The sequence below is a fragment of the Callospermophilus lateralis genome, chromosome 4, assembly GCF_048772815.1.
Source record: "Callospermophilus lateralis isolate mCalLat2 chromosome 4, mCalLat2.hap1, whole genome shotgun sequence".
In the NCBI taxonomy this organism is placed as follows: domain Eukaryota; kingdom Metazoa; phylum Chordata; class Mammalia; order Rodentia; family Sciuridae; genus Callospermophilus; species Callospermophilus lateralis.
The window spans coordinates 80655870-80680508 of NC_135308.1; the positions used below are offsets into that span (position 1 = coordinate 80655870).

Consider the following 24639-nt stretch of genomic DNA (forward strand, 5'->3'; position numbering starts at 1 on the left):
CAAGGTCCTGGGTTCAATCCCCAGCACCACCAAAGAATTAACAGGTAAAACTGGTCTCAATAAATCTCTCTTTCCCTGAGGTTGTTATCATAAAAGTATATGGAGTTTAGAATCTGAGTACCAAAAACAAAGATAAACTAACATCTCCAATCACCCAACAGCAACATTATTAATTTTTTACACAGGTGTTTTCAAAGATGGAGTAACCCTTCCAAAATACCAACTTTCAATCCTCAACTGAGACTATTCCTACCATTTAAAATAGCCTGTGTGGTTAGCAAATTAGCCTCAAAAATGTTATTCTGGTACTAAACACATGTACACATGAACCACATCTGTCCCTCAATTATGCCAAAAAAGGCATCAGATGTAAGCTGACATACAAATATTAACTTTTTAACCCATAAAATTAGTAATAGTCCAGGTAACTCAACACTATTATTAACTAAATGGACAATCAGATATTATCTTTATCTCTCCTAAAAACTTAAAAACACTTGCTGAACATCTAAGAACAGACAAACCCAGCACTTGGAAACTGATCAAGCAAAACTGTCTTATATCCTTACATTTTCATTAGCAAATTTCAATAAATATTTGGTTTATATCTGATGGAAGAGACATTTTACTAAATCTGTCTATATCAGACATAAAACACTTATTAAGCCCAACTATATAAATCTGTACTTAAATTGGTTTTCCCAAAGTCAAAAACATAAGTAAAACACTAAACACTCATCCAAATCCCATTTCTCTTAAAATTATTAATTTCTCTTTAATTTGAAACATAAATTTATTTTTTAGACCCTTCCTGGATATGTTTTATAATATGTATATTATATCTTAAAATTTTGGGTCAAATACCAAAACAATGTGAAAGAGTAAAGGACTAAGAAGCGAAAGGAGCTGAATATTTGTTTATGTATCTGATTAGAACTTGAGTTCTAGCATAACAAGAACCACAAATTCATTCCACAGTTCCCATCAAAGAGCCTGTCAAAAAACTATAAACATTTTTTAAATGACTTTTTAATGGCAAATAAGTTGAAATTAATACATTTATTATAAAACATTTATTATAAATAATACATTTATTATAAATAAAATAGCCTCTGTTTCTGTACCTATCTTTTAAAAACCTTTTGTGCTTTCTTTTAAACACTTGGCTTCTCCAACTACAGGGTTTAAATGGTGCCTATCTGTAGAAAAACCCCCTGTGTCAGAGAAGGACTAGGGAGAATGAAGACAACACATGTGGAACAAAATAACTGTTGATTAAGAGAAAAAGCATATTTAATTGATTACCATGATTACTATCATCATCCCTACAAAGATCCCCCCATAGTAGTTTATCAAGGCTCTTATAAGTAGTATCCATAAAATGCAAAGGACTTGAATTTACATTTTAAAATGTCAATGCCTATAATGCTAGAAGCAGGATCAGAGCTTCACTAGAAACCGCAGTTGTACAGAATTCCTAAGAAACCTCCTCTAAAAACAGGAAGGAAAATGTACTTATATAATATTCTTATCCTCAAATCCTATAGTTTTGCACTGAACAGTGTTCTTGTCCAAAACTTAAATCAATGTAAAACAATGGCACACCATCCACTTCTGGAGAACAGATACATTCTTCACTCCTCTTAAAAGCAGAGTTCCTATAAAAAGAATTTCTGGGGCTGGAGTTGTAGCTCAGCGGTAGAGCACTTGCCTCATACATGTGAGGCACTGCATTCGATCCCCAGCACTACATATAAATAAGCAAATAAAAAATAAAGGTCCATCATCAACTAAAAAAATTAAAAAAAAAAAAAGAATTCCTAATCCTATTTAATTATTATTGCCTGGAAATTCTAATCAGAGTGAAAAAACAAAACAAAAAACTTTCCTTTACTAAATATTCAGTTTAGGAAATTTTAGTAGGGGAAGTTTACTTTAAAACTTATTTTTGCCCCCATTCTAATAAGGAGATTATCTCGTCAAGTGTCTTTTCCTCAACCCCTCTTTCAAGAATTTCTAAATACTTTTTTTCTTCCCAGAAGCTTCAAATTCCCCCTTTTAGAGCCCCCTTCCTTTTTGCCTTTAACATACAGAAATTCTCCCATCTTAGAAAGATACTGTCTCTAAGTTAAATGACTGTGCTCCCTTTGATAACTACTCCACTGTTGTTACTGCCATATTCCTTGAATATGACCTGTGACAGCTGCCTCCACCTTTTAACATTAATTCCCTAAACTCCCTGAGACTGGCCTCCAACTATTACTCAGATGAGATAACTGCTGAAAATGGACAAAGACTACTTTCTGGTTTTTTTTGTTTGTCTTTGCTCTTGCCTCTTTTTAATAATCAATATTCTTCACCACCCACTAAAACTCTTCACCGAGTTTCTATGGCACAATATTATCCTATTTCTTTTTTTATAACCAGGACTGCTTTTTATCTCTTCATTTCACCAGTTTCTCTTTCCTTTTTTGAAGATTTCCTGGATTTTTCTCTGTGAAACACCTTTCAAAGAGCCTACCATGTTCTATGAGTTCTGCTATTACCTCATTTTTTAAACAGACAAAATCATAAATTCTAGTCTAAGGTCTGGGCAGTTTCTATTGCAATATCTCCATCTGCAACTCCAAGAAAATGTATTGATATCACATCAAAATGTAATATACTTACCAGTGGACTATGTTCTCTATCAGAGGGAGTTTATCATCCTTTTAAAGAGCACCCAACACAGGTGCTAAATTACTTTTTATCATAAAACTCTTTAACTATTACTTATAAACTTATGGGATACTTAAAAAATTCTAATTTTCTGGGTGTGGTGGCACATCCCTGTTATCCCAGCAACGTGGGGAAGCTGAGGCAGGAGAAATGGCAAGTATGAGGCCAGCATGGACAATTTAGTGAGACCCTGATTCAAAAATTTAAAAAAAAAAATGGATTATGACTTTATTCCTAGTTTTAGTACTATCTTAAAATCATTCTGTATTAGCTTACATTTAACAAATTAAACTAATTTTGCTGAATACTACATTCAAAGGTTAGCCATCAAACTAAAATTTAATTGTTGATCTAAGATTTTTTTGGCTTTAGTCATAGTGAGGATTGAACCCTCATACATGTTAGGCAACTTCTATAATCGACTACATCCCTGACCCTGTTTTTTTGTTTTTGTTTTAAATTTTATTTTGATGGAGTCTTGCTAAATTGCCCAGCCTATCCCAAATTTGTGATCCTCCAGTCTGTACCTCTCAAACTGCCAAACATTAAACTCCTTCGTAAAAAAATAATATTTATATTTCCACTTCAAAAACACCACCGGGTCTACCAATTCCTGCTGTATCACCATGCAATATTTGTTGCTTGTTCATATTGATAAATAAATACCTTAAACAAAAGATGTATGATTAAGAATTTGGATAATGAGTTAAGAATGAAACTGAAAATCACATTGAGAAAAATGACAAAAGCCACAGTTCCAAAAGATCTTTTCAGTTCACACAATTCTTCATCTTCAACTCAGCAGTTCCCCTTCATTTCTCTGCTTTTTAAAAATCTCTCTTGGCCCACATAAACGCACATTTGTAATCTCAGCTACTTGATAAACTAAAGTAGAAGGCTGGAAGATTGGAGGCTAGCCTGAGCGACTCAGACTCAAAATAAAATTTAAGAAGGTCTGGGGGTAAGCTGGAGATGCAGTTCCGTGGTTGAGTGTTTCTCTAGCACACACAAGGCCCTGGGTTCAATCCCCAGTATCCCATCACACACCTCCCCCAAGTCTTGAGGAAGTAGCTCAGTGTAGAGTGTTCATGAGCCTGCAAAAAAGGCTCTGAGTTCAATCCCCTTTAGGGGTTGAGGAATGTAGATCTTACATGATCAGCAAATGATTTGTGTCAGAAATTAAAATTTGGATTTCAAATATAAGCTCTATCATTCATTGAATACTCTTGGGCAATTTCTCACATGTGAAACAGAGAGGGAGTCACTACCATCACTGAATTATTTAAAGATTAAATAAAATAATGTTAAATATACCATACAATATCAGATATAGTAGGTGCTTTGTAAATGCTAGTTCCTGCTGGTTAAAATTATTACTGAAATGCTTTGGTCCCTAAATGTAAATAGCTAAATTTAATCATTAAACTACAGTGCTTCAAAATAAAAATCAATAAATAAATAGAAAAGACTATGTGGTAATGGTCTGTTAAAATGAACAATAACACCAATATAGAACTTTCTATTTCCTGGGCACCTTATTCCCATTTCCTATGCCTATCTTTGTTATTTGCTTTTGTTAGTTAACACAAAGTAATAAAAGAGTAAACAAAAGGATCAGATTGGAGTCTCCTTTTATTGCTCTACTAGACCCTCACCCCGTCTCCCCCCAAATCAAATAACATCAACAATGACATCTAAAGAATGCAAATCACCATAGAAGATATGATAAATGCTAAGCATTTGGAACGGGGTCTCTTAGTGCTAAGGGATTACCACAATCTATCAGGAAGGTAAACTCTTCATATGAAAACCACAAAGACACTCTCTCCGGCCTATACGTAATCAGGAAAAATTTCAGAAAATAGTAGTTGAAATCCATCTTGAAGAATTTGAATTTTGACAAACAATAAAGGTTTTCCAGAATCAAATAACATACAGAAGCATAGAATAAAAGATGCACACAATATATTTGACTGCTTATGAAAGAAATGCTTTGAATGAGGTAGAAAAAACACACTGGAACTCAGAGGGGACAGCATGAAGCAGGTTATTTCCCTGCAGCAGGTATTCAATTCTAGGACAAAGAAAACTATAAAAACAAGTTGCATCTGAAAGCCCACTAAGGAGAATGACAGGACAAAGCTATTATGTCTCACTGACCTTTGCCACCATGTTTAGATTGTTTGTGCTAAAAAGAAATATCTTATTTTAAATATAGAATATGGTTAGCAAAGCATTTCCAATTTCTGTTTAAATTGGGGCCAGCTATATTTCAGAACTCTGGGGGAGGGACTGTAATTAGAACACACCTACATAGCACTAACACCTCTGGTTGGGTCCAGTGAAGATATTCATTGATAAACATAGTACTACTTCTATAACAGAGAGTGCTCCAACAAATTGGCATACATAAAGACCATAAATAGTCTAACATTGCTTAGATCAGTTTTCCTCTAGCTGAATTAACAAAAATCAATGTTTGGTCTTCAGAGCTTGTGGATTTCAGAACTGCAGATAATGGATTAATCAAAAATGCTCTGTTCATATTCACCTCAGTTACGTGATAAAACTGGGATTCGGATCAGAGTTAATGGGATGCTCTATGTAAGTAAGAGTTTCAGGAAGAAGAAAAGGGAGCAAAGGACTTAAGAAAAAAAATAAGGAAAGGGGAGAGGTATTCAGCAATATCTATTCAACAAATGTAATAAGGATTTTAGAATGGCATCAGCCAGAAACTAAAATATCTGAAAAGCTACAACTGAAGATATTTTGTTTTATCTATTAGAAAACAGGCCATTCCAGGTATTCCTTACTCTCTTATTTTTAAAGCAAAAACTAATAAAAGGTTTTTTGTTCTCCCTTCCGGCTTTTCTTCCTTCCCTTTTCTTTGGGAGGAGGAGAAAGGACAGAAATAAAGTAAGATACTAAAACAAGATACATCAATTCCTGTCCATTTCAAATTAAACAATGTAATTAAGATGTGCTAAAGAGTTTTAAAACAATTTTATAATCACATTGTTTCTTCTAATTCCCTCTCTTTCTGTTCTCATCTGTTGCACATGTTACAAAGGGATGGGTCTGAAATAGTTCTTTCCAAGAGAAATAGAATATAATCCACAAATGTGGGCTATGTGTTAATTTTTAATTTTTCAAGAAGCCACATTTTAAAAAGTGAAAGGGAGAAGAGAATAATCTTAATAATGCTATATGTCTTACTTAATCTAACATATCCCAAATGAAAATATTTCAAGATATAATATTAAAGTAGTTTAAAATCTTATAAGGTCTTTGATGTTAGTTAGGTCTTTTTATTATGTATTTACTTAAAGTGCATCTCAATTCAGACTAGTTACCTTTTTAGTACTCCATAGCTACATCTGGTTAGTGGTACATATTGGATTGCACAGATCAGAATTTCACATTGGTGACAATATAGCCTACAATGAAATTAATCTGTTCCTATTTCATAGATCATACCTGTTACCTTCAGGCTTGGCCTACAGCTATCATGCTCAGAAAGTCATGAACAATTAAATGTTGTTCATTTGGTCTTTCCCTCCTCCCAGCTATCTGATTCTTAATTCCACTACAGGTTGAACTAACCACTCCCCCAAAAAGTCTCTAATGAAAAAAACCAAAGAAGTTTCTTCTTATATCACATTTACAAGTTTACATTTCAAAACAGGATCTGACATTTGTAAGAGTAACAAACAAACAAACCCTAATTCTTCCATTTCTTTGAAGTATCAAGAAAAAAGTTACACCAATGAATCCATTCCCACCATTTCCTTGGCACTTCCCTTAAGACATATTGTACTCTATATTAGCCTGCTACTGGTATTAGTTGAAGCTAGGTGGTTCATGTTGATCTTTAGTCTGCTTTCTATATACCTAAATTTTTCCATAAATTAAAAAAAATGAAAAAAAGAAAAATAAGGGGTAAGAGCACTTGAATAATAGCAATATTAATGATGATGATAACTGTTGTTATAAATAAATGCTTTGTCATTTTTGTTGCTAATATGATGTGGAAAGCATATTAAGGATCTCTGAAGAGATTAAAGGACTGACAGCTTAAACAAAATCTGACTATGAAACTTTGCATCTGCAGAACTAGACATTACCCTTTATACAAAGTCCAATGATTTTTTTCTGAAATCCTCCATTACTTTTGCAGAGTTGTCACATGTGTTAGAAAATTGGCTTCTCCACTATTTGGTCACACAATCTCTTTCTAATAGGCAGAAGCAACTTGGTGAAGCAAGAACACACTGCTGTATCTCAAAGAAAATCACTATTATAGTTATATCCAACAAGTAACAGTTTTAGACAGATTACTAGGTTTGTAAATATGGATTTAAGTCCTTTATGTTTAAAATAAAATAAAAAATAGTTGGGGCTGGGGTTATAGCTCAGTGGCAGAGCACTTGCCTCGCACATGTGAAGCACTGGGTTCTATCCTCAGCACCACATAAGAATAAATAAAATAAAGACATTGTGTCCATATTTTTTTAAATAAATAAATAAATAGTTGTAAAAGCTTATTTGAACATTCTGAACCCAGAACAAATGAAAAAGTTTAGGTGATGCTGAAGATTAACCTCATGCTTTAAAAGTGGAGTCAGTGCTAATTAAATCTGGCAACTCTTGAGAGTATGCTTTACTGCATTACCTCAGAATGGTTTAATTAGTTAAACTGAAATTAGGCTTCTGTCATTTCTAAAATCTAACTCCAAATCTGTACTAGAAACTCCAGTGGTTTCATCTGATTCAACCACATTGTGGCCTGAATTTAAAATCAGGCACCCCCAAATACTGTAAACCACACTGAGAATACAGGCTACAACAGGAAGTTAATGTGGGTTAACCATAATATTATCTGCACAAAGACAAGGTAAGGGCAAACTTTCTACAGATATCACATCCAGTTTTTCAGCAGTTTCATCAGCTCATTAAATGTCAAGACAGAATTACCCATGAAATCTTGGAATGCAGCCAGTCTACTACCAAAATTGCTGCTATGTAACTTCACTTGACTAAACACGTTCAAGCAACAGATGACAGCAAGACAACCAAGCACCCATTATGAAATGAACAGTAGTGGGAATGCTAGAGTTCCAGACAGTAAACTCAAATTATGTTCAAAATAAACCATTTTTTAAATATTCCAGACAATATCCAAAACAAGAAGTTGATTAAAAGTTTATGCATGAGAGATAGATGATTAGAGGCTAGGGAAGTGTATTTTTTCTTTAATACAACTTTATGGGATACAAAATAATTGAATATAAATGGAATTTAATAAAAATAGAATAAACATCTATGGAAATAAGATTTCAATGATGCCAAATCTCACAGAGGTGACAAAGAGAAATGTTTTCTACTCAGTAGGTAAAGTAAATAGATACCATGCACCTGTTAAAAGACTACAAAGAAATTATGGCATTTGCAGGTAAATGAATGGAGTTGGAGAATACCATGCTAAACCAAGTAAGCCAATCCCCCCAAACCAAAAGCTGAATATTCTCTCTGATAAGTGGATGCTGATCCATAATAAGGGTGGGGGTGGGGATGGAGGAATTTTGATGGAGTAAATGGGAGGGAATGGCAGGGAGGGGGAATGGGGGCAGGAAAGATGGTGGAATGAGATGGATATCATTACCCTAAATTACATGTATGACTGAACATATGGTGGGACACTACAATGTGTATATCCAGAGAAATGAAAAGTTGTGCTGCAATTGTGTACGATAAATCAAAATGCATTCTGTTCTCATATATACCTAATTATAATTAATTAATTAATTAATTTTTTAAAAGGGCAGGAAGAACAGAAGAAATACAACTGGTCAACAAATATATATATATATATATATATATATATATATATATATATAGCAATTAAGAGAAATACAAATTAAAACTACAGTAAGATTCCATCTCACTCCAGTCAGAATGGCAATTATCAACAACACAAGTAACAATAAACACTGGTGAGGATGTGTGGGAAAAGGTACACTTTTACACTGTTGGTGAAACTGCAAATTGGTGCAACTACTCTGGAAAGCAGTATGGAGATTCCTCAGAAAACTGGAATGAAACCACCATTTGACCCAGTTATCTCATTCCTCGATTTATACCCAAAGAACTTAAAATCAGCACACTACAGTGACACAACCACATCAATGTTTATAGCAGCTCAATTCATAATAGCTAAACTATGGAATTAGTTTGGGTGCCCTTCAACAGATGAATGAATAAAGAAAATGTGGTACAATTACACAATGGAATACTACTCAGCTATAAAGAGAAATGGAATTTGCCAGTAATTGGATGGAACAGGAGACTATCATGCTAAGTGAAATAAGCCAATCCCAAAGAAGCAAAGGCCAAATGTTTTCTCTGATATGCAGATGCTAAATCACAATAAGTGGGTGGGAGAGTAGGGAAGATTAGAAGTACTTTGGATTACACAAGGGAGAAAGAAGGGAAGGGAAATGAGAATAGGAAAGATAGAATGAATCGACCATTAATTTCCTGTGTTTACCAATGTAATTCCACATCATGTACAACAAGAAGAATGGGAAGTTACACTCCTTATACATATAATGTGTCAAAATATATTCTGCTGTCATGTATAACTAGAAAAAACAATAAAATCAAAAAGAGCGTAAGTTACAGGGCTATGTTCAAACCATCTTAACCTGTTAAGTTCAAGACATATCATATGAATTCATACAAGTGATTTTTAGTATGAAAAAAGAACAAAAGTAGCATAGCTATACCAGGTAGTTTTATAATATTTTTTGTAAGAATCATGCTTAGAATACTAAACATCTGCAATTCACTATGCTCTTTTTGGGATTCAGAATTATTAAGGTTATCAAATTTTTCTAAAATCTGAATTATTTGGGAAAATTACATAATTAAGAACTGTTTTCCAAATAAAGGCATTACTATGATGAATATCAACAACACCTTGATCAATTATACTTAATTGCTTCACAAGATACTTCTCTGGGAGCCCTACTATCTTAAAGTCCCACATAAATCCTAAGGGAGAAAACATCATGTAAACAAAGGAAAACTGTCTCCTTCCCTTTCATTCTTTTCAAGCACAATCAGAACAAATTTTATCTGAAATTTGAGTTGAAAAAAAAAAAAAAAAGGTTAGTAATAAAAGGCAGACTGCTCCAGTACCAATACAAAAAGCTTATGCCCAAATACTGAATTTTAAATATTCTTCTTCTTTTTTTTTTTTTAATTTTTTTATTTTATTTTATTTAGTTTTCGGCAGACACAACATTTTTGTTTGTATGTGGTGCTGAGGATCGAACCCGGGCCGCACGCATGCCAGGCAAGCGCGCTACCGCTTGAGCCACATCCCCAGCCCAAATATTATTATTCTTAAAAAAAAAAAAACTGGGCTCCTTGGAGAACTAGCTGATGGGCTGAGGCAGGAGTAATGTAAGATAAAGCTGGAATATGTTGTTGTTCTGGAAAGTACTTTTAAAATGATGGTGGCTCCTCAAAAAAATTAAAAGACAGAATTACTCATACATATAGTCCCACAATCTCACTTCTGGGTATACATCCAAAAGAACTGAAATCAGGATCTTAAAGAGATCTTTGCACTCCCACATTTGTTGTATTACAATTCACAATAATAAAAAAAGTAGAGGTAATACTGATGTACATCAACAGATGAGCAGATTAAATGTGGTATATAAACACATTAGAATACCATTCAGCCTTAACAACAATAAAAAAGAGGAAATACTATCACAGACTACAACACAGATGAAACTTGAGAAGAATGCTTAGTAAAATAAATTTTTTGTGAAAAGAAAAATACATGATTCACTTTTATGAAGTATCTATAAAGTACTTAAACTCTATAAAGTACTTAACACACAGTAGAATGGTGGTTGCCAGAGAGTGGTGGTTGGCGAAAAGGAAAAGAGGAGATGGCTATAGTTTCAGTCTTGCAAGAGGACAAAATTCTAGAGAGCTACTGACAATAATGTGTATACAGTCAATACTACTGTACTGCACAATTAAAAATGTTGAGATGAAACATTTATATTATGTGGTTTTCATCACAATTAAAAAAGATGGGGGACTGAGATTGTGGCTCAGTAGTAGAGCACTACTGAGCATGTGTGAGGTCCTGGGTTCAATTTTCACATTAAGAAAAAAATACAGGTACTGTGTCCATCTACAACAACAACAACAAAAAGGTATTTAAAAGATGGGGTATGTGAAAAGGATAGAAAAGTCAACTAAAAGATGGTTTTGGGGGCTGGGATTATGGCTCAGTGGTAGAGCACTCATCTAGCATGTGCGAGGCCCTGGGTTCAATCCTCAGCACCACATAAAAATAAATAAATAAAATAAAGGTATTGTGTCCAACTACAACTTAAAAAAAAAAAAAAGATGGTTTTCTATGTCAAATCTTTGACAATTCCTGCAACAGTAATCATAAGGAGATATAACCTCTAGAATAAAATAAACATCCATGCATACTGTTATAAGTAAATAATTTATTAAGTGAACAGGGGAGAAGGGATAGCACTTCCTTACAAAATTCTAATTAATAAACACAGCAAGAGTGACAGAAAAAGGCATCAACATTAATAACTGCATTGATTATGTAAAATGAACCTGGGTACAAGATATTATTCTTTTTCTAAGTTTGAAATTATTTTAAAGTGAACAGTAAAAAATAAGACAGAAGAGTACAACACAAAAAGTACTGTATAAGAATTAGGAAACCAAATTCTGTTCTTTCTAAATAGAAAGATATATAACTTGGAGCAACAAAAAAATGCTGAACAAAAAGGATTCAGTATTGCTGAATTTTCAGTGAGACACCTGGATAGAAAGAGGAAATGTTAGGAGTGGGGAACACTATGTAGAAAGAAATCCAAAAACAGTTTTTTTTTAATTCAAATAAAATAAACTTTGAAAATCTATGAAACATATTTAGTTACTATCTGCACACTAGTGAAATCTATGTGGCACAGAAGGACTTTTTCTATATTCTAGGAATAACACAGTAGCTAAACAAAAGCAATATTATATATTTTCACAAAATATAAAAACCAAGTTATCACAGTCAATTCAAAAATAAAAATAAACAGAAACAAAAAAATCTGAACAGAGGCTACATTAATTATAGACAGCCTCTAATTTTATTTCTACTTAAAAACCTTAAAAGTCTGATGAATTTCTAATGCTCAAAATTATAAGTGAAATGCTAAAACAATACCATTCTACCAAAAATATAATAAATGATTTCAAATCAAACCTAATGACAAGTTTTTAACACCATGAATGAAGAGTTTGGAAAGTCTATGTTGGAGTTCAGTAAAAAAATTACAGATCTGCATTATTACATTCTTTCCAATTCTAAATTTTTTTGCACACCACACTTAAAGAGTAGAAAACAAACTGAAAGAAAATCCTTTGTTCATCATAGATAACTCTAAAAATATGTAGACCCAGAATCTTTAAATAGCTGTTGATAACTTTAAACTGAAACATTAAAACACCTACCAGCTATGCTTCCCAAGTTTAAATTACTATGATCTTTGCCATTTTCTGTCCACCTACCCTTTCCAACCATTCTAAAAACAATAAAAATAAAACATCTATGACCTTTTACAATGATAGTAGGTTCCCACTAGTCTAAATAATCTTCGGACTGAAAAACAATATTTTATATGGACTCCCTTTAAAAAAAAGACATTAATATGCTTGGCAAGGATCAAATAACAGCTTTAAAACACTTATTAAAACTTAACAACCATGTTAGTAATGGAGTAGACTGTATATAGGTGAGTACAAAATCTAAATGGATATTATTTCAGTAAAATTAAGTTACTAAAGTTTGAAACTCCTAACAAGAAGTTCTCTTTAACTGGGGAGTACATCCATAGCAAATAAGGAAGAGTTAAAAGAAAAAAACAAAATACTCATATCATCATCTGTGATATAATTTTTTTTTACATTCTCCCAAAGTGAAGTAGACTATCCATTCTTAAACTAAGACAACAGCTAATACAATAACATTGGAAAAGCTACAACTACAAGGAATCTTATATATTATCTGGTTCAAAGGGTCTTATTGTCCAAAATATAAAGACCAGAGATCATGAGTATTATCTAAGGACACCCTGTTGAATAGGGGAGGGGAGTGTCAAACAAAAACTAAGGTCAGGGTCCAATACTATAAAATGTTTCAATAGGGCTGGGGTTGTAGCTCAGGATAGGGCACCTGCCTCACACAAGTGAGGCACTGGGATCAATTCTCAGCACTGCATATATATAAATAAAAATAAAGTTCCAGGGCTGGGGTTGTGGCTCGGTGGCAGAAAGCTTGCCTCCCATATGTGAGGCATTGGGTTCAATCATAAGCACACATAAAAACAAAACAAAATAAAGGTAATGTGGCCATATATTATTTTATTTTTTTTTGAATATTTAGTTTTTAGTTGTAGTTGGACACAATACTTTTATTTTATTTATTTTTATGTGGTGCTGAAGATCAAACCCAGGGCCTAACACGTGCTAGGTGAGTGCTCTACTGCTGAACCACAATCCCAGCCCCCCATCTATAATTTTAAAATGTATATTTTTAAAAATTTAAAGACTTTTTTAAATTAAAAAAGAAATAAAGGTCCATTGACAACTTTAAAAAAAAAACAGTTTCAATAAAATTTAGATACCAGCTCAGAGGCCAAGTCAGGAGGATCAAAGTTCAAAACCTGCCTCAGCAATAGCAAAGCTTAGCAACTCAGTGAGACCCTGTCTCTAAATAAAATACAAAATAGGGTTGGGGATGTGGCTTAGTGATTGAGTGCCCCTTAGTTCAATGTCCAGTATCAAAAATTTAAAAAAGATTTAGAGATTACCACTCTTTACTACTAAATACTGTTATAAATTGCTACAAAAGTAGGACATTAAAAACAATATTCTTTTCCTTCAGGAGTTACAAAAACCAAAGGAATAAAGTATTTTTAAAATAATAACATTGAAACTAAAAACATTTCCACAAATATTCAATGGTTTTACATTAAACATGAGTTGAAAAAGTATAACAGTAGTACACTTTATTTGTTGACCTTTTTTGGGGGGTCTGGGGTTATATATTTATTTATTTTATTTTTTGTGTTACTGGAGACTGAATCCATGGCCTTGCATATACTAGGTAAACACTCTGCCAATGAGCTACATCCCCAGCCCAACAGTTCATTTTAAAAAATGGTTCAAAGGCAAGTTCATACTTGATCACTAAAGTGCTAAGTCTCAACTTGTATCTGATTATCTTAATTTTACGAAACTATCCAAGAACTCCTAATTGAGGCAAAGCATTTTGTTTGGTGAGGCTCTAGGGTTTGCCATGGCAGTTCGGGACAGCATAATTACACCTATCGTCAAGTAAGTTTCTCTGATTATATAACTTGAAATTTTTTTTTAAAAAAAGAGCTAGGATAAGCAGAGTGAAAAATGAGACAATAGCATATAAATGAATAATGTACTGCTTTGGTTACTGAGGTTATAACAAGTTAAATGATGCTGTGATAACTGTATATAAAAGGAATTCACAAATTCATTTTCATGAGATACATTCCCACCAAAAAAACCTGCAAAATGATATAATACAACAACACCATATTCACAACTCAATGAATACAGGTCTGCAATCAAAGTACTCTGGTGACAAATCTAATGATAAAGTTCATCAATTATTTTGTGATCATATGACATGAAGGCGGGGGAGGAATACATATTCACACACACATACATATGTGTGGTAAAATAGCAGAAATGGACAAAAGATTCAGAAGCTGAAGTTCACGATCTCAGAGATTTCTCAAACTGAAAGTATAATCAATTTTAAGGAAGAACTGAATGTTATGAACTAGTCAAGATTCAAAAGGATTTCTTGTTGATACTTGCTATATAATCAGAAAAACTTATCTCAACAATAGATAATTGTTACTATTATTTAAGAAAATTAATCCTAGAAATCAACAGTAGGAAAAATCATAAAAAGATCCTTGTGTGTTTTGACAGACTTTCACAATATGCCAGCTAAAGATTCCAGACAAAGAAATTCCTTCAAAAAGAAATCTGAATACTTGGGAAACAAATTTCCTTATTAGGGTATTGATAAAACAGAGGAAGTTGTCATCAGAGGAAAATGTAGCCCTCCAATTTCAGGCTTAGAATATGAAACAGAACATTCACCAAATGCCAAGTTTTTTCAGCACACATCATAGACAATAATACACTCTTTATTCAAAAATTCTTGGCATTAAGAGTTCTAATAATCTCTGTCTGTTTCCCAACAAAGTTGTGCCAGGTATAATTAGATTTGCACATAACTACCTATGAATATTATATCCTCTAAAGTAAGGAAACTTATATTAACAGAGATTTCGAATAAATCCTCAAGATCTTAAAGCAGACTTGAAAAGCTCTCTTTTTACCTGTAACTGCCAGGTGTTGCAGCACTGTCAGCAAAGCTCAGAAATAAAGGGGTGGGAGAAAGAAGATTTAACATGAATTTTTTTTCAGTTAAAGTGGAATACAATGAGAAAAGCATCAAGAGCTTTGTAATGTTTTGAACAACCAATAAAAAAAAAAAAAAGAAGAAGGAAAACAACAACAACAACAAAAAAGAAAATACAAGCAAGCTAACAATACATACAGAATTTTATATCATGGCAAGGAATGCTTTACACTTTCAATTACCAATAACATTTCTTTGCTATTGAAAAGCAGTACTGTAGATCCTAGGTACAACAGATGTTTTGGGCAGAAAAAAATGACTAAATAAGAATGTTCTTAAGATGCATTTTATTCTGAGTACTGTAGGGTCATGCAAAATAAAGGCTTCCACTAGCAGAAAAGTGTTCTTCCTGTTAACACAGGAGGCCCTAGAGCACTAATAAAAACTAGAAGGTGCTAGAACACAACACAAAAAAAGTAAACTAGAAAGTTTGTTTGTAAAAGGCAATGAAATCATTTCAATGTAATGAAAAACAAACAGAAACAAGTACCAGTCAATACCTTCTAAATAACACCTAGAGATAAGTGGCCAATATCAGCTGACAAGTGAAGACATATCTTCACATATACATTTTTATATTAAAGCAGCATATCTACCATCTTTTTTTTTATTGTGACATCATTAGCAATGCCCTAGGTATAGCTTCTCTTTCCAGAAACTGATGTTACCTACATCTGAGGTAAATCTATTCATTCTTTCTAAAACCCTGTAACAATAAGTGAAACAATCAAGTTTGAAATCCACAGTTCCCCATTCCTTTACCCTGATAACCGAATTCTTAGATCTAAACCCTAATATAGCCAGCATTTAGCCACATCGCTACCTATAAAAAGAGGAAGGAAGAAGCTGATCCAAGGCATCCCCACCAAAGAAACAATAACTTGAGTGAATGAGCATTCTGAATGCTTCCCAAGGGCTCGACTCAAAACATAAGAGCCTTACACTGCCATACAATAATTCACATAACAATTCACCAAACAACTACTTTTCTTCTCACGTGTACTAATAACACATACATAGCAGTCTGTTCCCATATAAAAATTTGAAGTCTTCTAGAAAAGGACAGGGCTACCACAATCACAACCTGATACTCTTTTACAGTCCCACTCCATTCATGGTCATGACAAAAGCTGTAAGGGACTACTTCTTGAGGTAAAAAAGTGGGGTTTTTGTTGTTGTTGTTGTTTGTTGGCTGTTGGTTGGTTGTAGTTTATTTTTCCCAGGGTTACTTTACCACCAAGCTACACTCTGGCCCTTTCTATTTATTTATTTCTTTAGACAGGGTTTCACTGAGTTGCCAAGGCCATCCTTGAACTTGTGATCCTCCTGTCAGTCTCCCCCGTCACTGGAATTACAGGTGTGTACCACTGCACATGGCTTAAAAGCATTTTAAAAATTGTATTTCTTTCAAAAAGTTTACAAATTCAATATTTTCTGCCTACAACCAAGTAAAAAAGAGATGAAATGGTGGTGACAGTTGTTCCCATAATTGCTACTATTCTCAGGATGAAAAACTTAAGTTTTTCTCAAATTACACAAGATTAATTTAGATGAAGAGCTGTGCTTTCTTTAGTTTGTCATGTACAGGCAATTTTACTCATTGTAGAGAAGAGAACAAGTAATAATACCTGCTCTACTATTTCCTAGAGCCTATGAAAGGAAAACAACAAAAGTTTTTGTTAAACTAGTTAAAGTTCATCAGAATCTCCAGGGGAAACAATAAGGGGAAGTCCTATGTATATAGTTTAATGAAAGTACATTCACCACTAACACCAAACAACCTGTCATTAAGAAGACAAATAAACAGTTATGTGCTAGAAATCTGGAAGAAAAATAAGGCAGGTTAAGGATGCCGGTTCCACTTAGGGAAGAAGGAAAGAAAAGGTGAGGGATCAATGACACCACTGTTCACTTATACAGGTCAATTCAAAAAGACAGAACAAGGAGGCCAGAAGGAATACTAATTGTAAGACCTGTTCTCGGGCTGAGGATGTGGTTCAAGCAGTAATACGCTCGCCTGGCATGCGCGGGGCGCTGGGTTGGATCCTCAGCACCACATAAAATAAAATAAAGATGTTGTGCCCACTGAAAACTGAAAAATAAATATTAAAAAAAATTCTATCTCTCTCTCTTTAAAAAAAAAAAAAGACTTGTTCTCACTGTGAACTAAAGAAAATAAATTCTATTTAATTAATATTCTATATTGTTAAATGAATATTCATTTTTATTCCTAATCACTGCTACTCAGAACCTAAACTCTTTTCTTTTTCTGACTCCCTCCTTAAAAAGTTGTGATATGGAATAAATTGCTATATATAAAGTATTAAATATACCTAAAGTGGGAAAAATAAGACTTGAGACTTTCCCATTAAGAAATAATGCTTTTATTTTCAAGCTAATCAAAAAGTTATAAGAAGCTTAAAAAAAAAGATTAAATGTGAAATTTTAAAAATCCATATGAGATAATAAATCAAGTGTTCTTTCCTGATGTAAATTTCATTGCTACAGACATTCTTCTAGTACACTTGGGCTTTAAACTGTTTTCCTAATGGTAACACATTCAAGTATGGTCCATGGCTGAGGAACAACACACAGTTGTGAACTGGCTGGAATTAGGTGAGTAATTTGTACTCAAGCTGATCCAAATGAAGTTAACAGCGTATCTGAAAAGTAAATCCATCACCTGTGTCTCATTAGCACTGTCCTCCAAGATTCAAACACTAACTTGGATTTAAGAAGGAGGTAAGGAAGTACAGTGAAACACAACAGGGAGAAATTTTATATAGTTAGTATATACAGGATTTTCTGTTAATGGAAACCAGGTGCAAAAATAAGAGATGCCATTTTCAGTGTCTGGGCCTGGTGGAATACTAATGGATTTCTTCTATTCCAACTTTCCACTGTGGAAGAAAATCCCTTTAGTTCATTATTCCCTCAGAGTTCCTAGAGCATCACAGAACCACCTTTCTAAAATAACTGGTCTAGAGCCTAAATTTTCTATATGTAAGATATGTGCAGTGGCTCCCTGAAGAGCTATTCAAGGCCCTTCCTTATACGAGAAGGAGGAAGTCATGCATCCCTCAAAGGAAAAATAAGATTCTAACTCTGTCTTAAGTTTGTGATACATGAAACCTTTGACATAGCCTAACTCAAACTGTGAATTTTAAATGTTACATCAATATCAAGGATATATTTACAAACCACTGTGATAAAATATTCATTACTGGTTATTTTCACCATAATTCTATCTGATTGCCACAAACAACTTTACCACTTGATAAATATTTTTCCTAAGCTTTGGTTAATTAATTCTTTCCCCATACAGTCCACAAATTAATTTAAAAAGTGTTTATATGTAACCACTTAATATTTAATATAGTTCACCTCCTGCCTTTATACTATTAACACCAACAAAAGTTACATACACATATGGGCTTTATTTTTCCAAATTAGGACAGCCAGCTCTACCAGTAACAGAATAAAATTTTAGTTTGCTAAAACTGCCTGTTGGAAATTCAGGACATGGCTTTATCCAAAATGAGGACAATCACATTAGCCTTTAAGACTAGAAATAAATGAACCTCCCTTTCTCATACCAGCCTAACTTGGAAATCATGGGACTAGGTGGAAGATAATACATTATCCCTAGAAACATGAAATCAAGTATAACTTCTAAAAGACACCTTCAGTACCCCAGAAAACTATTAAGAGGCCAGAGTATCTGCACCAAATTACTACCAAGTCAAAAACATACAAAACTGGTTTTAAAGTAAAAAAGTAAGAAACAAACCTCAATTTTGTCTGTTTTGGCATCTCCCCAGTATATTTTGCTTTCATCATAATCCAAGGCTAAACCATTTGGCCAACCAAGAGAAGTATTAACCATCACTACTCGATCAGAACCATCCAGAGCTGCTCGCTCAATTTTCGGGATTTCTCCCCAGTCAGTCCAATACATGTACCTGCAGAAGTATACAGAAATTGAACCTACAATAGAAAATAGAAGTTGATATCCACAACACATATTACATTGCTATCATGAGTCAATGCCATAGAAGGAAAAGGAAATAACACATACATAGTCTTCACATGTGAAGATTATGTTTAAGAAACTTATAATAGAAGTAGATAAGCTTGTAGGGAATTTTCAGATAGAACACTGTTTCTACACTGATCCTGAAAATGCTTCCCAATAAGATTCCATATTTATTCATGATTTTTAAAAAAATATTGCGTGCCTCTTCCCATGAACTTTCTTGATGCTTATCATTCTCTGACAAAAAAGTTATCCTAGTAGGAATATCCGTCTAATTCTCCCTGAAAAGCTAAGCCATTCCTGTGGCTTCTGGATGATTATTGGTATACAATGAGGTATAATAATTTGTCACTATGTTCATCCCCAGAATGAATCCCACAATAACATTTGGAAGTATGTAGAAAGTTGTGCTACCTCAGACCAAAGTCCAGGTGGTATGCTCCCCGCCCCCCCAAAAATGGAGTAAAGCTATATGGCCTCACAAGCTTTTAGAAACTAAATCATTCATATATTTGGAGAAATATGAAGTAAGATAATAGTTTTACCATAAATACTGAAATGGAATAAATTAAATCTTCTACAGGAAGGGAAAGAATTCTGAAAACAATCTCTTTCCACATTTTTCATGGTCATGGTGCAATCTGAGCAAACTCTGCAGACAACACCCAAAGTCAGCAAGTACGGACTTAATTTAGAAAGATAAATTATTTAAGACATCCGAGGCAAAAAAAAAAAAAAAAACCCTAGAAATTCTCTAACTTGAGATTTTATTCCAATCATTATATTCTAAAAACAGCCATTAAAAAACTATTTATTAAAACTAACATAAACTTTATGTATTTCACATTGTCTGAGTTGATGTTTTTAGATGCCTGTAGGAAACAGAAACACCAGACATATTTACTATCAGCAGAGTTTCTTACCCAACCATAGGATCTAACACAATAGCCCGGGGTTCTTCTAAGTCCTCTGAAATCAAGATTTTCCTCATGGTTCCATTGAGCCGTGTCACTTCTATCCGATCAGTACCAGTATCAGTCCAGTAAAGATTTCGTGCAACCCAGTCAACAGCAATACCATCAGGGTGGGCAATTTGAGCAGTAACCACAAACTGACTGCTAGATCCATCTATGAAGGAGCGGCGTATAGCTCTCACTTCATCATCAGTCCAGTAAATATAACCTTCCACAGGATCATAATCTATGGCAATAGCATGACGGATGTCTTCTAACTGCAGAACAATGTCTGTAAAATCTGGTGTATCCAAAGAAATACGTCTCAAATCTGTCCTGCGGGCTAAAAGTAATAATTCAGTAGCACCTAAAACAAAGTGAAATGAAAGGAAAAAATATCACTTGAAAGCCACAGCCAAAATTTAGCCTCTCTAAAGAAAGAATGCAGAACTTCTTTAGGAAATATAAAATACATGAGTACAAAAGGAAATTAGTTCTCTTTAAAGTAGAAATGAAAACTAACACAATGAAATAGGAAGAGTTTATTTGAGGTCAAGCTCTATAATGGCTAACCTCTCTAAATAAAGAATTGGACGAATTAATGAAAACACTTCCTGGTTTCATTAATTAGATACCCAGCTATCTAGTTACTTATTAAATGTAATCAAAAATGACTAAGTAATTTCTGAGTAGCTAAATATTTAAAGGAAGAAGGAGATGTAGGATTCAGAGCCTTTGTTCAAGAAGCATGTTTTGAAAGCTACAGAAATCTAGGACAAAAATCTTTGAGTTCAATGTGAATGTTATAAAATTGGATTACAGTATTGTGATGGTTACACAACTCTGTAATTTATTAAAAATCACTGAATAATACACCTGAAATGGAAAAATTTTATGGAATATGAATAAGATCTTAATAAAGCTGTCTTAACAAAGAAATACAAGGCAACACCTGACATAACTGAGGACAATAGAAGTTTGGAGAAGGAAAAAGCAATGAAGAGAGGGAACCAGATAAACATAACACTGTGTTTAAGAGTAAAAGTAGTGGGGGAGGGGAGATAGCAGGAGCAGTGAATCCAATTTGATTCAAGTAGCTATACAAACTTAAGCAAAATATAGACTCTCTCTAGCCTCATTTCTACATTTAAATGTCATAAGGTAGCTGTGAAAATTAAAGGAGATAAATATAAAACTCAGTACTAAGCATATAAGTACTCAATAAAAATCAGGATGGTACTATTAAAAAATGAATAAAAATTTAAAATTTTTATTTCATTGAGTTTTAAATGGGATTTATTTACGAACTGTTTTTAACCTAAATTAGGATTCAATAAAAGATAACTGGGAATGAGAAAATTAAGCTCACTCTGTTTTCATTTTTTGTGTTCAAGTAAACCACCACCAATCATGTAACTATAAAACACTAATTAAAAATAATAAGCATACTGACAACTAAAAGAGCAAGAAAAAATTCCTAACCCACCCCACCCCCAAAAAAAGTGTTCAAAAGAAAATACGGGTATATAAACTTCAAGAATCCATCTGGAATTATATTTGTAAAAACTTAGAGGAATGACACCTCTCAACATAACATCAGCTATTTAACTCCAGAGCTAATTACAAATGAACTCTAACATGGAGAAAAAATATCCCAAAATGCCATATATCAAGTACAAACTAGGAATACTATACAATTCACTGGTCATGCTAACTGCCAAAAGAAACCAGTCAAAACTTAGCAAATGAATAAGTCATAAAGCTGTTAGTATGGGTATTATGATCAAAACATAATAGCTAACTTCAGTCTACTCTACCTGACAAATGTATGCCTAAAATTCAAAACTGTTAAACATGTACATCTGCAAAAACTGTGAGGCAGTAGACAGAACACTACTGCTAAAATAAATCCTCTGTTTTAAAGTCAAGCTACATTTTTAAACAAAAAAGCAACGTTACAAAAACCTTTTGTTTTAAATTGAAACCAAATTATTGTTTGCCATGGAAACTATCAGACTAGAGTCAGCCTGCTTCACCTTTGACTATGAGGACAATTTATCAATGCCAAGTCATAACAAACATCTAGTACATGAACTCAATTCCATTTTTCTGACTCCCTGACCTCCTTGCCAGGAACTCTCTATTGCGCTGAAATAAAGGCTTCTGCTTTTCATAGTTAGATAAAGAAGCCACTGCTAAACATAACAATTTTTTTTACCAGGTCTTGCTAGTTCCTAGAGAACCAGATGGTAATCCATAGGGGTAAGAATGAAGAATAATATTCTCATTAAGAAGAAAAAGAGAAGAACTGGTGTTCTTCCAAATCAGAAGTTCCTTGAAATGTCCTAAATCAGTACACTTCTCCAACATGCTCTCTCTATATAGGGAATTAAGAATAAGTAAGGAGAAGAGGCAAAGTGTAATATGGAATTTTTTTCTTCTTCTGGAAGCACTTCTCTAACATTAAAAATGCAATTAAAAATATCATTCAACCATTGTTAGAAAATATATTTATTCTATGATATTCTTTATAGCTAAACGGTTTAATAAACATTTTTTTCCTTTACAGAGGCTCTTTACTTACAAGTACCACCTATAGTTAAAAATGTATTTAATGAGATATAATACTCAATTCTCATAGTAATTAGCCATGATATCGGTAACTATGAAATCTGACAGAAAAGAAATAGTACCTATCTTTTCCCAAAATAGTACGTTTCTTAAAATATTAAAACTGATTAAATAGTATTCAAAAGATGCCATAAAACACTCCTGTTATATAACCATTTGTGAGTAACTAGTCTCCCAAAGCACTATAATATGTAGAGTTTACTATAGAGAAATAAATCATAAAGAATCTCAATTGCTGGGCTGGGGTTGTGGCTCAGTGGTAAAACACTTACCTAACACATGTGAGGCCCTGGGTTCAATCCTCAGCACCACATAAAAATAAATAAGTAAAATAAAGGTACTGTGTCCAACTACACTAAAAAATAAATATTTTTTAAAAAAAGAATCTCAATTGCTGTCATAAAATGTTTTCCTTCTTACCATCTTTGCAGGTTTTTCCATTCTCTAGGAGTTTCACCCCAGTAGGGCAAGCACACTGATAAAAAGGCTTGACTGGAGACATCAAACACAAATGGGAACAACCACCATTATCAATTCCACATGGATTTGTAGCTGTCAAATATAAATCACACTGATTAATACTAATGATTAAGGATGACCTCCCAGACTCTCAGTACACAAATGTTAACAACTATAACATGAAAAACTGTGATAAACCACAATTATTACCAAATGTCATCCAGGTGCTTGACTACCAAACCCTCTGCAAGGAATTAATCATTGAGAATTTACTTAGCACTTTAGATCCAAAAAGAAATAAACAAAAAGTAAAGTAGGAGATCCTCGAAATCTAATCAGTAAGGTAAAATCAACAATAAAACAAGGAAATTAAATGCAATCTTGCACATTATATGTAAGTATACAGTCAAACATGAAATAAGTCACTGAAGTTTAAATAACTGAGGAAAAGCTTCATGGAGTATAGAGGACATGGCAGGAGCCTGCAGGACAGGAAGTACAGGACATTTCAAATGTATTAAATTCCTATGAACAGAATCTTGGGGGCCATACACTGAGTAAGGTATGAGGTGAATAATACAGTTGGAAGCTATGATTTCCATTGACTAATAGTAACTAAAGATTAATGAGCATACAGGACAGGAACACACTGTAATAGAAGGTACTGAAAGCCAAGAAAAGGAGAATGTTGAAAAGCTGTTCCTTGGAAAGATTAAAAGAAGAGAGAGCAGAATTGATTAAAAGAGGAAAAGAAAATTAAAGCAGAAAAAACTAATCAGTAAATTTGTAGAAACTATAGAAATGAATGTCAAATAATATTCAAATTTAAAAATTCAACATAAGATGCATACCAATGGAATATGAGAGAAAAGAGGAGAGTAACATCAAAGACAATTGCAAATTTTCAAACTAGTAAAACTAAAAGATCAACAGCGACATTAAAAACACACACACACAGGAAAAATTTCTCCTTAGGATGACCAAGAGAATAAAAATTTCACAAGTGACTTTCTTTCTTTCTTTCTTTCTTTTTTAACAAAAGAGTAATTCACAATACAGTTTTAAATGTTTTTATGGGCTCATGATCATGAGATTCCAATATAACACATCCAGTATTTGACTAACTCCCCCTAAATGGAGAGAGCTAATACAAAGCAACACATAACCCAAAAGCTTTTCATTTTTGGTTACAGAACACAATTTGAGATACATTCAGACACATGCCAGACATTTATTTACACACAAGTGCCAAACACTTAACA

The 24639-nt window shown here is 33.4% G+C and overlaps 1 protein-coding gene across 2 annotated transcripts in view; it reads right to left on the bottom strand.

Annotated features, from left to right (window-relative positions):
• The window catches only part of Lrp6 (LDL receptor related protein 6), a 170939-nt gene that overhangs the window by 51268 nt on the left and 95032 nt on the right, over positions 1-24639 (bottom strand). For both annotated transcript variants that reach the window (XM_076854131.1, XM_076854130.1), the window contains 3 exons: positions 23339-23470; positions 20258-20654; positions 19089-19260 (listed from right to left, as the gene is read on the bottom strand). In XM_076854131.1, coding sequence (XP_076710246.1) covers positions 19089-19260; positions 20258-20654; positions 23339-23470 — 701 coding nt within the window. The remainder of the gene's footprint in view (positions 1-19088; positions 19261-20257; positions 20655-23338; positions 23471-24639) is intronic.